Below are 22145 nucleotides of genomic sequence, written 5' to 3' on the forward strand. Positions count from 1 at the left end.
AAAGAATGGATTTATTGTGATGGAGTAGGCTATATTACATGGATGTTTCAGACTTTTTAAAATGTAGATGTTCCAAAGGTCTACATCGGTGGCTTGTAGGCTACAGTATGCATGGAAGCCAGGAGATGCTAAACGTCTTTATGTTAATTAACGGTCAATTACTGTGAGACCGGCAGTTATTTGCATGACTGCCACCGCCCTACCAGAGCAACATGTTTCTTAACCACCCACCTTGACCCCTTCCACCCCTGCCAGCAACACACACAGGCACATGATAACAGAACAGCTGAAATACTCACATACACAGTCACTGATGAAATGGGAAATAATCGTGGGAACGGGAAGTAGAGGGATTGAGTATGAACTGCACGTCTTAACAATAGGGCTCAAGCCACATACTATATATCGTGCTCTGATATGATGAAATATATATATATATATATATATATAGTCGTGGCCAAAAGTGTTGAGAACGAAACAAATATTTATTTCCACAACGTTTGCTGTTTCCGTGTCTTTAGATATTCTTGTCAGATGTTACTATGGAATACTGAATTATAATTACAAGCATTTCATAAGTGTCAAAGGCTTTTATTGACAATTACATGAAGTTGATGCAAAGAGTCAATATTTACAGTGTTGACCCTTCTTTTTCAAGACCTCTCCATTCCACCCTGGCATGCTGTCAATGAACTTCTGGGCCAGATCCTGACTGATGGCATCTTCTTGCATAATCAATGCTTGGAGTTTGTCAGAATTTGTGGGGTTTTGTGTGTCCACCCGCCCCCTGAGGATTGACCACAAGTTCTCAATGGGATTAAGGTCTGGGGAGTTTCCTGGCCATGGACCCAAAATATCGATGTTTTGTTCCCCGAGCCACTTAGTTATCACTTTTGCCTTATGGCAAGGTGCTCCATCATGCTGGAAAAGTCATTGTTCATCACCAAACTGTTCCTGGATGGTTGGGAGAAGTTGCTCTCGGAGGATGTGTTGGTACCATTCTTTATTTATGGCTGTGTTCTTAGGCAAAATTGTGAGTGAGCCCACTTCCTTGGCTGAGAAGCAACCCCACACATGAATGGTCTCAGGATGCTTTACTGTTGGCATGACACAGGATGGATGGTAGCGCTCACCTTGTCTTCTCCGGACAAGCTTTTTTTCCAGGTGCCCCAAACAATCGGAAAGGGAATTCATCAGAGAAAATGACTTTACCCCAGTCCTCAGCAGTCCAATCCCTGTACCTTTTGCAGAATATCCGTCTGTCCCTGATGTTTTTTCTGGAGAGAAGTAGCTTCTTTGCTGCCCTTCAGACCATCCTCCAAAAATCTTCACCTCACTGTGCGTGCAGATGCTCTCACACCTGCCTGCTGCCATTCCTGAGCAAGCTCTGTACTGGTGGTGCACTGATCCCGCAGCTGAATCAACTTAAGGAGACGGTCCTGGCGCTTGCTGGACTTTCTTGGGCGCCCTGAAGCCTTCTTCACAACAGTTGAACCGCTCTCCTTGAAGTTCTTGATGATCCGATAAATGGTTGATTTAGGTGCAATCTTCCTGGTAGCAATATCTTTGCCTGTGAAGACCTTTTCCTGAAAAGAAATGATGACGGCACGTGTTTCCTTGCAGGTAACCATGGTTGACAGAGGAAGAATGATGATTCCAAACACCATCCTCCTTTTGAAGCTTCCAATCTGTTATTCAAACTCAATCAGCATGACAGAGTGTGTGGTAGCAGAATCAGAATTAGTTAGGTAACATAGATAAATAAGATGTTTTATATAATTTATTGTCATTAGAATGTCTTCTTTTTGAATAATACTGTTGGCAGTTTGCAGTTATCCCTTCTCTGCTAGGGCTCAGTTACTTGGGGCCCAGAGAGGGGAGAGTTCAGGTTAGTCTTATCTGTGAATGTGTCTATAACTATTCCTAAACCATGTGAAGGGATGGCGTGATTAAAGGGGAACCAGTTAGTTGGCTCCACAATGTCTGTGTGCCAGTCACTCCTCTCTGTGATCTTGTCCAGGAGGGGTTGTATTTGATATGGGAGTATCGATAATTGACAATTGATATATGCCATTGGAGGAGGTACTATGTTGTACCAAGAACGAGAAGTAGAACCTCGTCTAAGAGAGCAAACTGAACAATAATTTATAGCTAATGCTGTCTAGCTATGGGATACTCCTATCTCAAGTAAAATCCTTCCTTTGTGCAGTTTTCCTAAGACCTGTGGTTTGTCATGTCGACTAGGGGGTGGATCTTTGCTATAAAGGATCTCAGTTGCCATTATGTTGACACTCTCAGGGAATTAATTTATAGACACTGAATTGATCTGAGAGTCACGGGGCTATGGTGAAGCTTATATAATTAAAGATGGACTTTATGATAACTCTGACGTGTGTGGTTTGCTCTCTCATGATTTGGTAATACAGGAAATTTCCACGACAAGTGATCTCCAGATTTGTCCTCGTCAACACTCACACCTGTGTTAAAGAGAGAATCACTGACATGATGTCAGCTGGGCCTTTTGTGGCAGTGCTGACATGCAGTGGAAATGTTTTTTGGGGATTCAGTTCATTTGCATGGCAAAACGGGACTTGGCAATTAATTGCAATTCATCTGATCACTCTTCATAACATTCTGGAGTATATGCAAATGGCCATCATACAAACTGAGGCAGCAGACTTATATATATTTTATATTTGAGATTCTTCAAAGGAGACACCCTTTTCCGGGATGACAGCTTTGCACACTCTTGGCATTCTCTCAACCAGCTTCATGAGGAATGCATTTCAATTAACAGGTGTGTCTTGTTAAAAGTACATTTGTGGAATGTCGTTCCTTCTTAATGCGTTTTAGCCAATCAGTTGTGTTGTGACATGGTAGGGGTGGTATACAGAATATAACCCTATTTGGTAAAAGAACAAGTCCATATTATGGTAAGAACAGCTCAAATAAGCAAAGAGAAATGACAGTCTATCCTTACTTTAAGACATGAAGGTCAGTCAATGAGGAAAATTTCAACGTTTCTTCAAGTGCAGTTGCAAAAACGATCAAGCGCTATGATGAAACTGGCTCTCATGAGAACCGCCGCAGTAAAGGACGACCCAGAGTTACCTCTGCTGCAGAGGATAAGTTCATTAGAGTTACCAGCCTGATGATGAAATGGGTGAGGCTTTTTCTCAAAGAAATATGGCAAAAGTCTTAGCAGCCAAGTCAAAATTAGAAATTGATGAACAGAATTATAGAACTTTGCGTAATTATGCAGTTAAATTGAATTGAAAGAGAATTTATTTTTATTTTACAACAATGCTTTTATTGATTGTAAAAATGATTCTGAAAAGGTATGGAACACAGTTAAGGGCTTACTTGGTACATCTATCTCATCATGCCCATCTAGTGTGGAGGTTGACGGAAGAATAATACTAGTCCAGCGCTCTAACCACTAGGCTACCCTGCCGCCCCTTCATGGTCGAATTGCTGCAAAGAAACCACTAATAAAGGACACCAATAATAAGAAGAGACTTCCTTGGGACAAGAAACGCAAGCAATGGACATTAGTCCGGTGGAAATCTGTCCTTTGGTCTGATGAATCCAAATTTGAGATTTTTGGTTCCAACCGCTGTGTCTTTGTGAGAAGCACAGTAGGTGAACGGATGATCGCTGTATGTGTGGCTCCCACCGTGAAGCATGGAGGAGGAGGTGTGGTGGTGCTTTGCTGGTGACATTGTCTTTGATTTATTTAGAATTCAAGGCACACTTAACCAGCAGCATTCTGCAGCGATACGCCATTCCATCTGGTTTGCGCTTAGTGGGACTATTATTTGTTTTTCAACAGGACAATGACCCAACACACCTCCAGGCTGTGTAAGTTCTATTTGACCAAGAACGAGAGTGATGGAGTGCTGCATCAGATGACATGGCCCCCACAATCACCCGACCTCAACCCAATTGAGATGGTTTGGGATGAGTTGGACAGCAGAGTGAAGGAAAAGCAGCCAACAAGTGCTCAGCACATGTGGGAACTCCTTCAAGACTGTTGTAAAAGCATTCCAGGTAAAGCTGGTTGAGAGAATGATAAGAGTGTGCAAAGCTGTCCTCAAGGCATATATTTTGATTTGTTTAATTCTTTTTTGGTTACTACATGATTCCATATGTGTTTTTTCATACTTTTGATGTCTTCAATATTATTCTACAATGTAGAAAATAGTAAAAATAAAGAAAAACTCTGAAATGAGTAGTGGTGTCTAAACTTTTGACTGGTGCTGTATATATTTTTTTTCATCATATATATATATATATATATATATATATATATATATTGTTTCTATACTGAACAAAAATATAAACCAATATGCAACAATTTCAAAGATTTTACTGAGTTACAGTTCATATGAGGAAATCAGTTAATTTAATCTATGGATTTAATCTCTGGATTTCACATAACTGGGAATACAGATATGCAACTGTTGGTTACAGATACCTTTTTAAAAAATGGGGCTCACAATGGGCCTCAGGATCCCGTCACAGTATTTTTGGTAATTCAAATTGCCATCGATAAAATGCTATTGTGTTTGTTATCCATAGCTTATGACTAGCCCATACCATAACCCGACTGCCACCATAGAGCACTCTGTTCACAACATTGACATCAGCAAACCGCTCACCCACACAACACCGTACACATGGTTTGGTCTGCGCTTGAGAGGCCGGTTGGATGTATTGCCAAATTCTCTAAAACGACGTTGGAGGCGGCATATGGTGGGGAAATGAACATTAAATTCTCTGGCAACAGCTCTGGTGGACATTCCTGCAGTCAGCATGCCAATTGCATGCTCCCTCAAAATTTTAGACATCTGTGGCATTGTGTTGTGTGACTAAACTGCACATTTTAGAGCAGCCTTTTATTGTCCCCAGCACAAGCTTCTTGATATGCCACACCTGTCAGGTAGTTGGGTCATATTTGAACAGGAGAAATGCTCTCTATCAGGGATGTAAACAAATTTGTGCACAACATTGTAGAGAAAGAAGCTTTTTGTGGGTATGGAACATTTCTGAGATCTTTTATTTCAGCTCATTAAATATGGGACCAACACTTTACATGTTGCGTTTATATTTTTGTTTCGTGTACATTATCTCTAAAACACTTAGTTTTTAGAAAGAAATTGTTGAAATTGTCAAATATCAGTTGGAAAGGTACAAGGTTGGGGTAAATTCCATTTCCAATTCCAGTCAATTCAGGAATTCACTGAAATTCCAATTCTCTTCAATGCTTTTCAATGAGGACAATTTGGAATTGAAACGTGGTTTACTTTCTGAATTGACTGGAATTGAAATGGATTTGACCCCAAACCTGGGAAGGCAACATTATTAGCCTGGAGAAATCCAGCCTGTTTGTGCTAACATTTCACTCCTTTCCACTCCATGTCCTGCCAAACATGATGACTTCTCCAGTCTAATTATCTTCTAGATCTGTGAACTTGTTGGTGAGGGTGAATAAAAAACAAACACCACAGCTCATATAATTTGAGAGTACATGTGTGTGGTATTTACAGTGATCAGCAGCTGAGGACTCTACCAGGAGCAGGTTTGGAGGAAGTGGAGAGGGGGGCATCTATTGGCCCGATCGATTTTTCCATTGGTAGGAACGAGAGGCACGCCAAATTGCCTCCCATGTGCACCCAGCGAGCAAGACAGAGGGCATTGACACGGCAACTTAAAGACCTCACCTCTCACTCAGAGCAATGCTAACATTAGCAGCAAGTCCAACTGCCCATTCACAATCAATCAACTAAATTCTGATGATATAAACCCCCGTTATAACACTCAGATGTACTGTCATAAGACATGTATGTTCACCTGACACACACACATATCTAGTAATACCACAAAAATCCCTAATATTGAGTCACATTATTCCACTTGTAGTGGACAAGTGAAGTCAGAGCAGCCAGGGTTAGTGTGTGGGTTCATCTGGCTGGTGGCCACTCTGACTGTCCCACCACAGACATGTGGGTCAGTGTGCTACGCAGTGGTGTTGTGGGGCCAGTTCACTGCGTTAGTGTTTCCATGGCATTACAGGTTATGACAATGTACTCAAACTTAGTGTGATGACATGTGGGTGTGAGAAGTTCTTCTGCTGGCACAGATGTCACACTATGGAAGGTGGGATCTTTCTTTCACACATACAAACTGTCTTTTCCCCATTCCCCCTCTTATACATGCAGAGAGACAAGAGCATATAGTACAGTAGTGATGCTAAGTAACATCTCCATACATGTAGCCAACAAAATGTTCATACAGGAGATAATATCTTCTTACACACTACATGGCGAAAAGTATGTGGACACCTGCTTGTCGAACATCTCATTCCAAAATCATTAGCATTAATATGGAATTGGTCCCCCCTTTGCTGCCTAAACTGCCTCCACTATTCTGGGAAGTCTTTCCACTAGATGTTGGGGACTTCCATTCAGCCACAAGAGAATTAGGGAGGTCGGGCACTGATGTTGGGCGATTAGGCCTGGCTCGCAGTCGGCGTTCCAATTCATCCCAAAGGTGTTTGATGGGGTTACATTGGGGTAGTGTTCTCCTGGCATCCACCAAATCCAGATTTGTCCGTCTGACTGATAGTGAAGTGTGATGCATCACTCCAGAGAACGCGTTTCCACTGCTCCAGAGTCCAATGGTGGCAAGCTTTACACCACTCCAGCCGACACTTGGCACTGCGCATGGTGATCTGGCCAGTACAGTACTGTAATACTGTCATATATTCCATTTCCGTAGCAGATGCTTCTATCCTAAGTGGCAACAGTGAATCTCTATCCTAAGTGACCCCAGTGGAAATCGAACACACAACTCTGGTGTTGCTAGTGCCATGCTCTTATGAACTGAGCCACATACAGGACCACTACAATACATAAGTACAATACAATACTGTAAAATACAATACATATTACAGTATAGGTGGAAGATATATGATTGTCATCCCCATGAGCGTACCATGCTCCTTCAGGCCATGAATGAGTCATGTAATGACATCAATCCAGGCTTTGTCAGGCTTGGATTCTCCATGCCAAAAGGTTTTTCCCCAGGTGCATGATCAATGTGTACATTTACTGCGATGTTGATGAGAACCAATGGCCAAATGCTCAAGACAGGCCTGATGCAAACTAATGCTGTTTCTTTCATTTGATTACAGTACACCTATGTTGGAATTATATCTGAACAATACAGATATTCTTTTCATCGATTGTGAAAGATCACACATGGGATAGAAATGATTGAAATTTGATGTTCAATTTCAATAGATAGTGCAAGTGTATTGTCTAATGTGAAAACAGTACTGTAGCATATTATATTCAAAGGGCATTTTGAAACATGTATCTATCTATTGGATTAACTAGCTGTGACGAAGGCCGCGAGGCCGATACGTAAGCTTATTAAATATCAGTGATACTACCAAGAGCAGTGTGCGGCTTCCTTTTTCCATTAACTAGCTGTTAAAATAACTACATTGAGAAGATATTAATATGTTGTGTTTTGATGATTAAATAAATGTTCACATGGTATTTGACAGTACATTTATATGTTGGATGAATGGTTGGGTGGTGAAAGATGCATTCAAACTAAATAAATGCACAATAAAACGCTTTATGAGACTTGCCGTGTTACAAGTGTTACCAGTTTGGAGTTTTGTATTAAGAAAATGCACCACATACTTTTGAAAATAGCACCCAAGTGACTGAAAAAAACATTCATTTTATATACAGTATATCGTTCCTGTTTGTGTGTGTGTGTGTGTGTGTGTGTGTGTGTGTGTGTGGATGCATGTGGAAACTCCTGAGTGACAGCAGAAAGCTTGCAACACAGGAAGTCAGACTGAAGAGATGTAATCCACCACTTCTCAATAACCCAACGTTCCTTTTACACAACATCCTGTGTACACAATATCGCACATGCCGTTCTGAAAAAGCTCACTTTAAAAAACTCTTAATATATAAGCAGAATACAGGTTGAGTCAGGCAATCACATGGTTGTGTTTGTGTGAAATGAGTGCTAGTGAGGACCATGTGTCTCACCTGTGTGACATGTGTGACCTTCTCTGTGACGTCTCGGTGGCGGTCCTTTACTTTGCTGGGAGCGATGATCTCGATCTCAGTGGGCGAGGGCGGTCGCAAGAGGTCGGAGGCGAAACTGAGTGTGAGGGGGTTACGAGTGCTGGTCCTGCGAGTGCTGGTCCTGCGTCGCATCAGGTCCGAGTCTGAGGTGGAGCTCAGAGTACCGGCCTTCAGGTCTGCACACAACAACACTCATCTCTCATTACTGTGTCTCTATCTACTTTCAACGACTAGTTTACATATTATATTATCATTCAAATGTATTATTTATTTAAACTGCAAGTAACACATTCAGAACTAAAAATATAATGTGTTATAATGCAATTTTCATTCCTCTAGGTGAGAAACATCTTGGTTTATACTGAGCAAAGCATCTGAGTGAGAAAGACACAGAGAGAGTTTATTATCTGCTTCACTTGTTTTGGCAATGTAAACATATGTTTCTCATGCCAATAGAGTAAATTAAATTGAATTGATAGAGTAATGAAATGAGAGGGAGTGTGTTAATGCATTGCGGGGATGCATGTATTCCTCTACATTATTTCCCTGGGGTAGATGGGAAGTCCACAGCCCCACACTCCATAGCCCATAGTATTAGCTGTTTGATGAGTAAAGGATGGCCTCTGAGTGACTGGGACTCCTATAGACCTGGCACACACACACACACACACACACACACACACACACACACACACACACACACACACACACACACACACACACACACACACACACACACACACACACACACACACACACACACACACACACACACACACACAGGCTATAGGTTAGAGACATTGATTAGTGACCCTGCTGCTGCACATGCTCAGTGCTTGCGGAATGGGAGTGAGGATTTGCATTTTCTAGAGAACAGAATACCTCCAACAGGCCCAGGTAGCTTTGGCTTGGTTTGTTTTGATTCAGATGGAACTGTAAGAGGAGACAGCCACATTTCTTCCTGTCAGAGGGAGTACAAAATGGCAACAGACTACACTTATGTCTGGGTACACACACACACGAACTCACTGCTGTAGGAGCGTGGGTCTCCTGGTCGGCCCGACTCGGCTCTCATGCTGTCGAGGTCATCCAGGGAGGAAGCTCTGCGGAGGCTGCCGACAGTCTCTCTGGAGCGGCTCCGGGGCAGGACCGTCCTGGGGAAGGCTGCACTGGAGAAGGGGCTGCTGGGGAGGAAGGGCACGCTGGGTTCCAGCCGCTCTGACAATAGGGACAGCAGTTTGGGGGAGTAGTGGCTTGCAGGCTGGGAGGACTCGTAGTCCTGCTCTATCAGCGCCTCTGTCTCAGACTGCATGCAGCTCTCCTTGGATGGGATACGGAACTCTTTCAGAGGGATCTCTTCACTGTTGGGCTGAATTAGGGAAGGAGGAAGAGGACAATCATAGGTTAAATATGGTACTAGATTTCTATTTACTGCTAAATGTATGTGACTGAAGCCATATTCATTACAAAACACAAGAGATACAGGAACTGAGATAATCAATATATATTATATGTAAGGTCATATTTAGATGAGTACTGTGTGTATAGAACTGTGTGTGTATGGGAGTCTCTGGCCACCTTACCTGTGGGTAGTCCACCACCACCCCCCCAAACTGGTCTTTGGCGAGGGAAGACCGACGCATTGCACGTACCAATGGCAGTCTCAACTTCAGCCTGCGACTCTGCCCTGAGAAACCACAGAGTGCTTATACATACACTTTACATAAATACACATACAGTACCAGGATGTAGTCACATTCTGTATGTTATAACACAGCTACATTCAACATGGCATCAACAGGTTGATGCAGACAAACAGGCAGACAGACAGACAGTATCACACACACACTGTCATCACACACACACTTCCACACTGACCTGCCCATACCCAGCCCTGGGCCACCCTCTGTCTCAGACCTGGTTTCTTGAGGGAGGGGTCAATGATTTCCTGGAAGTTGAGGATGAACATGATGACCTGTCCCTCCGCTTTCTTCACAGGAACAACATCAATCAGACAGGGCCTGCAGGTCCCTGCAGGGGGGGAGAGACATAACATTATAAAGCTGCTAATGGCCATCCGAACCTGGGCTCAAAGGTAACTAAGTAGACTTCAGGACAGCTCAAGTAACTATAACTGCAGCAGAGGTAACTCGTCCTTTCCTGCGGAAGTCCTCACGAGAGCCAGTTTCTCCTCTCTCGAGAACAGAGAGGAGAAAAAAAGATAGCAGTGGCAGTTGTACAGATAACTCATCCAAAGGGCTTTGACTTCTCAAACTTGGCAGAAAGCTAACACAATATGATGCCCCGTCACCTTATTAATTCAGCACTTACTTAGATACTGTGCATTCGGAAAGTATTCAGACCCCTTCACTTTTTCCACATTTTGTTACGTTACAGCCTTATTTGTCCTCATCAATCTACGCACAATACCCCAGAATGACAGAACAAAAACTTGTCGCAAATTTATTAAAAATAAAAAACTTAAATATCCCATTTACTGTACATAAGTATTCAGACCCTTTACTCAGTACTTTGTTGAAGCACCTTTGGCATTGTTGACCTTCAATATAAAACACAACCCCGTCAATACACAGATGGACTCACCTGTTCCTGCTTACTCCCATTGTGCTATTACAAACAAACAATCATGTGACTGGCTCAACTGTTCTGGGGAACTACTAAGTCTCATAATGTAAAATAATGTGACAGGTGAAAAGAAGAACACAATCTGCTTTATCTCCTAATGCTCTCCTAACATATTGCACAGGTTGACTGCAGGTATTTACCTAAAAAAACAGACACAAATATTACAATTTATTGAAAGACTTCAAATAAATAGTTTCAAAGGTATTGACGGTATTGAAAAACCATCCTGTGGCTATTTCCAAATACCCTGGTATACGGGGTCCACTGCCCAAGCCTAATTGATTCCCATTCAAAATCCTATTTTCCCTAGCCCCTAAACCTAACCCTTAACCAAACCCTAACCCTAACTCCAACTCTTAACAACTAATCCTAATTGTAACCCTAACCCCTAAACCTAACCCCTAAGCCTAAAACATTTTGGGGACCGGCAAAATGTCCCCGGAGTAATGTTCCCAGGAAATGTCCTTGTTTTACACTCACACACACACATTAACAAACAAACACATGCATTCAGTGATTGATCAATTAAGATCAATCAAGTACGACAATATAATGCATTTTTATTGTGTATGATGAATTGTACCCATTTACAATTCATTTGTGCTTGTGTGGGCACCTGCGTTCATGACTGTATGCATTACTGGGATACAAAATAAATAGATGTTCAGTGGATTTGAGCTGGCACACTGACAATATTTCCATGACAACAAGCTCTCCCGACACGGCACTTCTCATGCCCAAATGACCAACGTAACGGCATTGTGTCTACAGCCTCACTAGCCAGGTCTGTTTGCTTGTCCTTTGCAGGGGTCGCAAACAAACTGGAAAATAATGAATTTTTTAAGGAACAGAATCAGAACCAGACCAGGGAACGAAAGTGATCTATATTGTTCTGGACCATAACCATTATTTAGAATTTAAAAAATGCAACAAAGCGCCTATGCAAAGCTCTCCCTCTGTCAATCATTAACTTCATCCAAAGTCTGCCAGGTGAAAATCTTTGCCAGAGTGTGTGCGTGTAGTCTATCTGCCCCTCAGAAGTATAGCTGTAGCCTGCGGACATTACAAACATAATCCACAAAATAGGGAGAGAGATTTTTTATTACAGCAGGATGGATGAACTTTTTCAACGCTAGTTAGGGATCCTATAGTTCACATTGGATTTATTAACTATAAAAAGGTAAGATGTGTTTTTAATTCAGGTGCCGCTGTGCACACGAAAGCTTGTTAGCTAGCCAGCTACTTTGGTCCAACGTTAAGCCAACTCTGAAGTTCAAAGACATTCAAAATTCTACCCTAGAAGCCGCTCCTCCGTAGGTATAAATCTGAGGGCCTCCTCCTCCACCCTCTCTCGCTGTCTCCCCACTCGCAAAATTTCATTTGCATCTCACGCCCTACACTTGGGGCGTAACTGGTGGCAGGGAAGTCAGACGCAGGAGAGCGGAACTTGGTAATAGCCGGAGCAGTTTAATGCAAAACCAACGGCATAGAAAATAACAAGATATTGGGTACAAAAACCCGTCGTGCACCAATCAACACATGCACATGCACAAGCACCACAATAAACAATCCCACACAAAGACATGGGGGGGAACAGAGGGTTAAATACACAACAAGTGATTGAGGGAATTGAAACCAGGTGTGAGGAAAAACAAGACAAAACACATGGAAAATGAAAAGTGGATCGATGATGGCTAGCACCACCCGAACAAGGAGAGGACGCAACTTCGGCGGAAGTCGTGACAAAGCATCTCTATCCATACTGCATGATTGTAAAAGTAATTTAATGTCGAGCTAAATGGAAAATAAATAAAGGTTTAAAAAGGAACAGGAAGTAACGATATAAACGGGTACTTTGGGGAGGTTAAACCGGTTCAGAACTGAGGTTTGCTGGTCGGAACAGTGTAACGAAAAATATTATATATGGTTCTGTTCAGAACAAAACAATTGGAAAATAATTTTTGGTTACAACCCCGGGCCCTGTGTACATGTACAATAGACAAAACACAGGAGCATACAAGTATTTAATTTTTTTTAATAAAACAAAATCACAAAAGTAGTGCACTGGGCCTTTACTTGTCCTGTATTAGCGGACCTATATAGGCTTCCGTAGAGCGTGCAAAAAATAAATTATCTGCACCCCCCCCTAACCTCCTGCAGCACCCCCACCCCCAAACTACTTAGTGCAGCTATGCACAGGATGGGAATGGGGAGTGGGGATGTCACGCCCTGATCTGTTTCACCTGTCTTTGTGATTGTCACCACCCACCTCCAGGTGTCACCCATCTTCCCAATTATTCCCATGGTATTTATTCCTGTGTTCTCTGTTTGTCTTGTCAAGTCAACCAGCACGTTTTTCTGTGTTCCTGCTTTTTCTTGTCTCTGTTTTTCTAGTCCTCCTGGTTTTGACCTTTTGCCTGCCCTGACACTGAGCCCGCCTGCCTGACCATTCAGCCTGCCCTGACCTTGAGCCTGCCTGCCTCCCTGTACCGTTTGGAACTCTGACCTGGTTCTGAACTTTTACCTGTCCTCGACCTGCCTCTTGCCTGCCCTGTGTTGTTTAATATATATCAGAGACCCGAACCATCTGCCTCCTGTGTCTGCATCTGAGTCTTGCCCTTTGTTGTTTAATATATATCAGACTCGAACCATCTGCCTCCTGTGTCTGCATCTGGGTCTTGCCCTGTGTTGTTTAATATATATCAGAGACCCGAACCATCTGCCTCCTGTGTCTGCATCTGAGTCTGGCCCTTTGTTGTTTAATATATATCAGAGACCCGAACCATCTGCCTCCTGTGTCTGCATCTGGGTCTTGCCCTTTGTTGTTTAATATATATCAGAGACCCGAACCATCTGCCTCCTGTGTCTGCATCTGAGTCTTGCCCTGTGTTGTTATAGGGGATGAATAAACATGTTGCAGGTGAGGTAAGCAGGCCACGACAGCTCCACCATGTCCACTCCCCAGACAAATAAATTAGTAGAAGAGAGTTCACTGAGTCTGCAGCAGCTGGCTCCACATACTGTAACACTGCATCATACAGTAGCATTATATAAAAGTGAGAGGGAGACAGCCTTGACACTTGGAGGGACCAAAATATTCTGTATGTGACCTTTACAGCACTCCCCACTATAAAGAAGGGGAGTAATGTTGTCACTTTGACTCTCTTGCTCTTTCCATCTCTTTCTCTCAGTCTAACCCTCCACCTTCTCCTTACCTTCTTTGTTGTAGTAGAGGATCTCCACCTTGCGCTCCTCTGACCCTAGCAGGGCCTGTGCCAGCTGTGCCAGGGCAGTCTTCATGGTGCCAGGCCCAACCAAGAACTGGCAGGTGCAGGACTGCTGCATGATCTCTGCCCGTGAGAAGCCAAACATCTGGCAGAAGCCCTCGTTACAGTAGATAATGCCACAGTTCTTCATCTGAGCGTTGGCTATCAGGAACTTACGATCTGGGAGGAAACCAAGGGGAGAGGCAGAGCAGATATGAAAATGTACGATTATGGTGGGAATGTAGTTACAGTACAATTATAATTGAAGGCTTATTACATCAAATGCAATATGCAAAATCGGACAATCAAAGTTTATCCAATTTCAGAAACATTCAGTTATCATAATCAGGTGATGATCATTTCAAGGAGAAGTCTCTCAATCAGATCCAATTCAAGTCTGGACTGTGTTCATTTCAGTATCGCATTCAACTAATCACAATCACCTCAACATCAAGTTGAAATTGGAGTAATCAAGTCTGTCCCTCTGCGGCACAAATCATATCAGTGCAATGATTCAAAATGGCCCCAGAGGGACTAATACGGAGCAGCTGGACTCAGCAATGACAGTCCGCAATCAAGATTATAATATACTGCAATAGGTTTCAGCCGTCCTTACCTAGGTTCATGAGTGTGGCTATTGTCTCCAGCGCTAATGACAATTGCCTTCGAAGTCACATCAGCTACACTGATATTGTCGTACAGCGTGATATTCAATCAGTACAGTTTAGGTTGAAAAGCTGCTCAAACATCTGTGCCTCTGACTCTGTCTCTACTCCTCTTTTTATCCCCTCATGAAACTGAGTTACACAACTCTCATTCTTCCCCATTTAAACAAATATGAGGAGAGCGATGTGGAGCTTCACTCAGAAAACGCAGAACCCCTTCCCCCTTCTTGCTCCTCTGTGTAGAGTAAATAGGTGAGGTCGTTTGGTGGAAAGTACATCCTATCCTAAGTCATTATCAATGCCTCAGAACACAGACACCCAGACTCAGATTGTTGCTAAGCAGCAGTGGTTTGGCACACGCATCACCCGGCAGGGTGCTTACGCACGCACACACGCACACAGAGATAAGGAAGACATCAGTTTGATGGGACTTATCGGTCTGTCTCTGAGGACCCCTCTGCAGAGAGCATTGAAAATCCCAGAGTAACACAATTAATTCCGAAATGTCACCTGCCAGCACAGCAAATTAAACAAGCTGAAATCCTTGAACATGAAATTGAGGTGAAAAGTGGAACATTGCATCTTCTCTCTTTAATGTGGAGAGGGTTATTTTGAGCCGTACCCCTGTGGTCAACAGACTGCATTCACACTGTGACTGAAGAACACTTACAGTGACAGGCACAGTAGTCACAGTCAGACTTACAGTAGCATAGAGATAGGCCACTACTGAGCTAGGTTATAGGCCACTACTGAGCTAGGTTATAGGCCACTACTGAGCTAGGTTATAGGCACTACTGAACTAGGTTATAGGCCACTACTGAGCTAGGTTATAGGCCACTACTGAGCTAGGTTATAGGGCTCTACTGAGCGAAGTTATAGGCCACTACTGAGCTAGGTTATATGCCACTACTGAGCTAGGTTATAGGCCACTACTGAGCTAGGTTATAGGGCTCTACTGAGCTAGGTTATAGGCACTACTGAGCTACGTTATAGGCCACTACTGAGCTAGGTTATAGGGCTCTACTGAGCTAGGTTATAGGCCACTACTGAGCTAGGTTATAGGCCACTACTGAGCTAGGTTATAGGCCACTACTGAGCTAGGTTATAGGCCACTACTGAGCTAGGTTATAGGGCTCTACTGAGCTAGGTTATAGGCACTACTGAGCTACGTTATAGGCCACTACTGAGCTAGGTTATAGGGCTCTACTGAGCTAGGTTATAGGGCTCTACTGAGCTAGGTTATAGGCCACTACTGAGCTAGGTTATAGGCCACTACTGAGCTAGGTTATAGGGCTCTACTGAGCGAGGTTACAGGCCACTACTGAGCTAGGTTATAGGCCACTACTGAGCTAGGTTATAGGCCACTACTGAGCTAGGTTATGGGCTCTACTGAGCTAGGTTATAGGGCTCTACTGAGCGAGGTTAAAGGCCACTACTGAGCTAGGTTATAGGCCACTACTGAGCTAGGTTATAGGCCACTACTGAGCTAGGTTATAGGGCTCTACTGAGCTACGTTATAGGCCACTACTGAGCTAGGTTATGGGCTCTACTGAGCTAGGTTATAGGCCACTACTGAGCTAGGTTATAGGCCACTACTGAGCTACGTTATAGTCCACTACTGAGCTAGGTTATGGGCTCTACTGAGCTAGGTTATAGGCCACTACTGAGCTAGGTTATAGGCCACTACTGAGCTAGGTTATAGGCCACTACTGAGCTAGGTTATAGGCACTACTGAGCTAGGTTATAGAGCTCTACTGTAATTGAAGTTCAGTGCTAATCAGAGCCATTCCTCTTTTTTAAACAACTGGATTTCTTCTTTGCTGAATGGACCAATAATGTTTTGTTTGAGTGGGTTGCAAAGAAATTCTGGGGCAGTTTCTACGATACCATTTAATTCAAGACAAAAGCACGAAAACGAAGAGGCACTGTGGGTGTAAAGCGTGCTGCGTAAGGTCCTGTTCAAGAAGGATATCACTCAGTTATATGCACTAACAGAGTGTGTAGTAGAGGTTAGTGGTCACATGCAAACTCTGTAAAGCAAAGACATTATGTACAGTTTCTATCAGGATCCAGTGGTCTGACCAGTTTAAGAACGGAGAACATGTTAACTCATGCAATATAATCTAGTGCAGCATGTGAATTCATGCAACATGTGGAAAACATAGGCAGGTGCAAAGACATACTAAACACACAAACCTATAGTATTAACATGACAATTTGGCATATTCAGCACATGCATACGGACATAACCTAAGTTTGAACTGTAAATCAAATGAGATAGGAGGAGTATCGCCAGAGGCAGGCAGGCAGACAGACAGACAGACAGACAGGCAGACAGACAGACAGGCAGGCAGGCAGGCAGGCAGGCAGACAGGCAGGCAGGCAGGCAGGCAGACAGACTTAAACTGAATCATCTGCTTGATTACAGAAACAGCCTTGTAGCACTCATATTAGGATCAATAGAAACTGGGGGGGGGGGGGGGGGGGGGGCACCACTAGACAAATGCATTTGTCTTTACATTTTATTACACTTTGCATGGTTGAAAGGTTACATGGAAAAGGCATTCACTTTCATTTCTAACCAGTCTAATTGTTTGTTGTTGGGATTATACAGTTATAACAGCTTGCTCATGGTCACATTATGTTATTACTTTTTCAGTCATAATGTAAAGTGTGTCCACTTACTTTGTCCATCGAATTTCCGGATAATGGTGTCCAGATAAGTGTTCTGGAGGGCTACATGACCGCGTCTCACAGGCATTTTGACGCAGAAAGATGAGACTTCTCAGACGCATGAACCTCCAGAGTTTTAAATAAATCAAATTAAAGACGAAGTAGGAAAATACCCTATGCAAAAATGGCCCCGCATACAGGCGGGTGCAAAAAGTCGAATTCAATATGCGATGGCTGGTGAGCAAAGCGACAAGGAAATGTCACAAGGCAGCAGCGGCGAGGACCAGTTGCTAGGGCGATAAAAAAAAAAGGCGCTCGCTCCACAGGAGAGAGAACTGGAAGCCGGTTTTTGCGTGCGGTACACAGGAAAGTGTAAAAACGGTATTTCATAGTCATAAAAGTCATAAAACGTTTCACTTTGCCTACAAAATAATAAACAGGATCTAGAATTAGTCTATCCTTGACAGTCGTTATCATCTAATGAAGAGGAGAAAACCCCACACCGCCTCCCCGTCAACAAGATCAAAGAGAAGTGAAAGAAAAGGGGTAAATCGAAGTCCTAACCGCTACGTTTCAGTAGAAGAAGCTACTATTTGGCGAATCTCGGATGCCCTCCCCATTTGACAGGGTTGACCAAACACTGCGCGGGGCAGGGGGAGTCATCATCCCACCAGACGCGCCTGCCATTTTTTGACAGTGAGCAGAGACACCCTCATCAACTGCTTCGCTGCACAACACAAGTCTCTACGCTCAAAATAGTCCCCCACTCTCTCTCTCTCTCTCTTTGGCCTCTCAATAATTGACAGGGTGAAGGGTATCAGTCCAGTGTGTTTGTGTATGATCCATACATGTTTCATTTGGGGAATTCATACTATAAGTGTCCACACAGTTAATGGTCCAATGCAGCCGTTTTTATCACAATATCAAATCATTTCTGGGTAACAATTAAGTACCTTACTGTGATTGTTTTAAATGAAATGATCAAAAATAAACAAAAGTAGATTCTTAATAAAAGACAAACAAGATCACAATTCTGGGAATCAGCATCCCCTCCTCATAAACAGCCACTGAACCAACTTGGTGAATAACAGCCCATTGATATGTCATGTGACAAGAGGCAGATAAGAAAATATACAGATAAAGGTGAGAACTTAACATGGGCTGGAAGGTGTCATCAACACATCAAGTAGAATGCCTCATGCATGCCTCAAGTCATCCTGTCAAACCATTAGTACAAATTCTCCAGTCTCACGTCTCAAAGCTCCTTCAACCTTCTGCTCCTTGAGCCAGTCACTGATAACACTGGCGACGGCTGAGAAGATTGGAGAAGATTCACAGAAAATTATGTGAAACGGCGAGGGCACTTCGACTTAACAAGTCACACAGTCTGGGTATGTTTTGATGACAGTATATAGCAGGGCCCCAACCTAACCATTATATTACATGCTAATTACCAATATGGCAAGGGCCTGGACCTGTGGAGGATGAAGGGAGGAGTTATAGGAGGACAGGCTCATTGTAATGTCTGGAATGGATTGAATGGAGCGGTATCAAAGACATCAAACATATGGAAACCAGGTTTGACTCCATTTATTCCATTCCAGACATTACAATGAACTTGCCCTCCTATAGCTACTCCCACCAGCCTCCTCTGGCCTGTACATACACCTGCACACACCCACAGACACACACCCACACATGCACACACCCACACAGACACTAGTTTTGTTTTATGATTACAGTGTGGCAGCAGGTGCGGGTGTAGATTATTGAGGGGACACAGGAGAGGGCTCAAGTGCCCACATGGGATCTGTGCCAGAGAAGAGACAGGCATTGATGACCAACTGGGGTGTGTGTTCCCGAACAGTTTCTATGGAGAATAGATGCTTTTCCATATATGTACAGTTGAAGTGGAAAGTTTACATACACCTTAGCCAAATACATTTAAACTCAGTTTTTCACATTTAATCCTAGTAAAAATATCCTGTCTTAGGTCGGTTAGGATCACCACTTTATTTTAAGAATGTGAAATATCAAAATAATAGTAGAGAGAATTATTTATTTTAGCTTTTATTTCTTTCATCACATTCCCAGTGGGTCAGAAGTTGACATACACTCAATTAGTATTTGGTAGCATTGCCTTTAAATTGTTTAACATGGATAAAACACAATAAGTTGGGTGAATTTTGGCCCATTCCTCCTGACAGAGCTGGTGTAACTGAGTCAGGTTTGTAGGCCTCCTTGCTCGCAACACGCTTTTTCAGTTCTGCCCACAAATGTTCTATATGATTGAGGTCAGGGCTTTGTGATGTCCACTCCAATACCTTGACTTTGTTGTCCTTAAGCCATTTTTCCACAACTTTGGAAGTATGCTTGTGGTTATTGTCCATTTGGAAGAACCATTTGCGACCGAGCTTTAACTTCATGACTGATGTCTTGAGAAGAATATATCCACATGATTTTCCTACCTCATGATGCCGTCCATTTTGTGAATTGCACCAGTCACGCCTGCACAAAAGCACCCCCACAACATAATGCTGCCACCCCGTGCTTCACGGTTGGGATGGTGTTCCTCGGCTTGCAAGCCTTCCCCTTTTTCCTCCAAACATAAGCATGGTCATTATGGCCAAACAGTTCTATTTTTGTTTCATCAGACCAGAGGACATTTCTCCCAAAAAGTACAATCTTTGTCCACATGTGCAGTTGCAAACCGTTGTCTGGCTTTGTTATCGCAGATTTGGAGCACCAAGCTGTTTAAAGGCACAGTCAACTTAGTGCATGTAAACTTCTGACCCGCTGGAATTGTGATATGAATTATAAATTAAATAATCTGTCTGTATAACAATTTGGAAAAAATACTTGTGTTATGCACAAAGTAGATGTCCTAACCGACTTGCCTAAACTATAGTTTGTTAATAAGAAATTTGGGGAGTCGTTGAAAAACGAGTTTTAATGACTCCAACCTAAGTGTATGTAAACGTCTGTCTTCATCTGTATCTACCTGTCCACCGGTTTATATATCCCTTTTTCTTATGAATACGTTTTTTTACAATCACTTTGACACTCATTTCAGGGGCGGCAGGTAACCTGGTGGTTAGATCTAGGTTGCTAGATCAAATCCCTGAGCTGACAAGATAAAAATCTGTTGTTCTGCCCCACTGTTCATACTGTCATTGTAATTAAGAATTTGTTCTTAACTGACTTGCCTAGTTAAATAAAATAGCAATTTCATGTCATGACTTCCGCCGGAGTCGGTCTCGCTCCTTGTTCGAGAGGACGTCACCGGCCTTCTAGCCATTTGTTTTGTCTTTGTTTCCTACACACCTGGTTTCAATTCCCCCATTACATGTTCATTATTTAACCCTCTGGTTTCCCCCATGTTTGTGCGTGTTTGTTTATTGTTCAGGCTGTTACTGACGGCTGGTATTTTGTTGCCGGGTTTTGTTGTTACGCCCGTTTATGTCGTGGTTCCGGTATTTTTCCCGCACCAGAGTATTGTGTTTATACTGGTGTTATCTTGTATTAAATACATTGTCCACGCATCTCAGCTCTCCTGCGCCTGACTCCTTTCACCAGTTACCCACAGCCTTGACATTTCAGAAACTTGCGGTCATTTTTCAAAACTCTAGACACAAAAATTCAAAAGAGTCATCCCTTGTAACACAGGCTGTCCAATGTTCAAAACATTGCATTGTGGATTCACATCTTTAAAGAAACTGTGCAATAGCAGAATCATTGGTTCAAATAAACAATTTGTCATGAAATACCATAGGAACATTAATTTAGATCACACACACACAAGATACCGATAGTTTCACTGTGTAGTTCTTTGTACAATCATTAAATATTGTAGTACAAAATATGTGATACATGTTTCATTATGGTACTACACGTGAATACATCACTGTAAAAGGACTAGTAGAGAGAATACTACAGACACAGTGGAATCGTTGAACAAAACTTGACATTTAATGATGAAATACAATAAAATCACAACATAGGTTTCTTTGAATGAAATAAAAAATAATTAGCTAGAATTTTTATTTAAAAATACAGTAAAACATCAACTGCAGTGTTCCTCAGCTGGCTTACTGTAAAAAGCAAAACAAAGGATTAATTACTGTACTTCTATATTTCCATCAACCCTGTCTTGTGGATTTGGCCACAGGTTCTCATCCACATCACAATGGATGATTTCATTAGCCAAACATCTTGGGAAGAATCTTCGGGCATGGTGAATCCAGGCCTGACACTGGTCTGCCGGGATGTCATTGCATGCGTCATCCATGGCCTGGAGAAGGGTGGCTTGTTCGTGAGGGCCCCTTCCACCACCATGTGGAGAAAGATTCCTCTATCGGGTTAAGGAAAGGAGAGTAAGGGGTCAGTACAGGGTGGTAAATCGTGGATGGGCCTGAAACCATGCTTGCACCATTTGAGCCTGGTGGAACCTGACATTATCCCACACAATGACATAGGTCACGCCATCAGCTCTACAGACCTGGTTTAGTTCATCAATGAAGGTTACAAGGAGAGCTGCATTATATGATCCAATACAAGGTCTGCGTCCCACCACACCATCTTCCAATATAGCCGCACACATGGCGATGTTGGCCCCACGTTGTCCAGGTACTTGGATGGTTGCCCGCTGGCCAACAAAATTCTGACCTCTCCTCCTTGTCTTGGCCAGGTTGAAGCCTGCCTCATTCAAAAATAGGAATTTGTGATGGTTTTCGTCAGCATCCAGCTCCCTCTAAAAATACATTTTGGAAAGAGAATTGTTG

The 22145-nt window shown here is 42.9% G+C and overlaps 1 protein-coding gene across 4 annotated transcripts in view; it reads right to left on the reverse strand.

Moving 5' to 3' along the window:
* Positions 1-17964, reverse strand: part of LOC109897420 (potassium voltage-gated channel subfamily H member 6-like) — a 38268-nt gene extending 20304 nt beyond the window's left edge. Inside the window, exons 1-7 of one of the 4 annotated variants that reach the window (XM_031834808.1) lie at positions 17377-17964; positions 13976-14206; positions 10032-10145; positions 9698-9801; positions 9144-9483; positions 8997-9047; positions 8076-8290 (exon numbers count right to left, since the gene is read on the reverse strand). In XM_031834808.1, the coding sequence (XP_031690668.1) occupies positions 8076-8290; positions 8997-9047; positions 9144-9483; positions 9698-9801; positions 10032-10145; positions 13976-14206; positions 17377-17452 (1131 nt within the window). In that variant the 5' untranslated portion in view covers positions 17453-17964. Of the gene's footprint in view, positions 1-8075; positions 8291-8996; positions 9048-9143; positions 9484-9697; positions 9802-9992; positions 10146-13975; positions 14207-14642; positions 14779-17376 lie in introns of those variants that run through there. The other 3 variants (XM_031834807.1, XM_031834810.1, XM_031834809.1) reach the window with 3 other exon arrangements.
* Between the last annotated feature and the right edge of the window lie 4181 nt (positions 17965-22145).

This window comes from Oncorhynchus kisutch, linkage group LG10 (genome assembly GCF_002021735.2).
Source record: "Oncorhynchus kisutch isolate 150728-3 linkage group LG10, Okis_V2, whole genome shotgun sequence".
Lineage (NCBI taxonomy): Eukaryota > Metazoa > Chordata > Actinopteri > Salmoniformes > Salmonidae > Oncorhynchus > Oncorhynchus kisutch.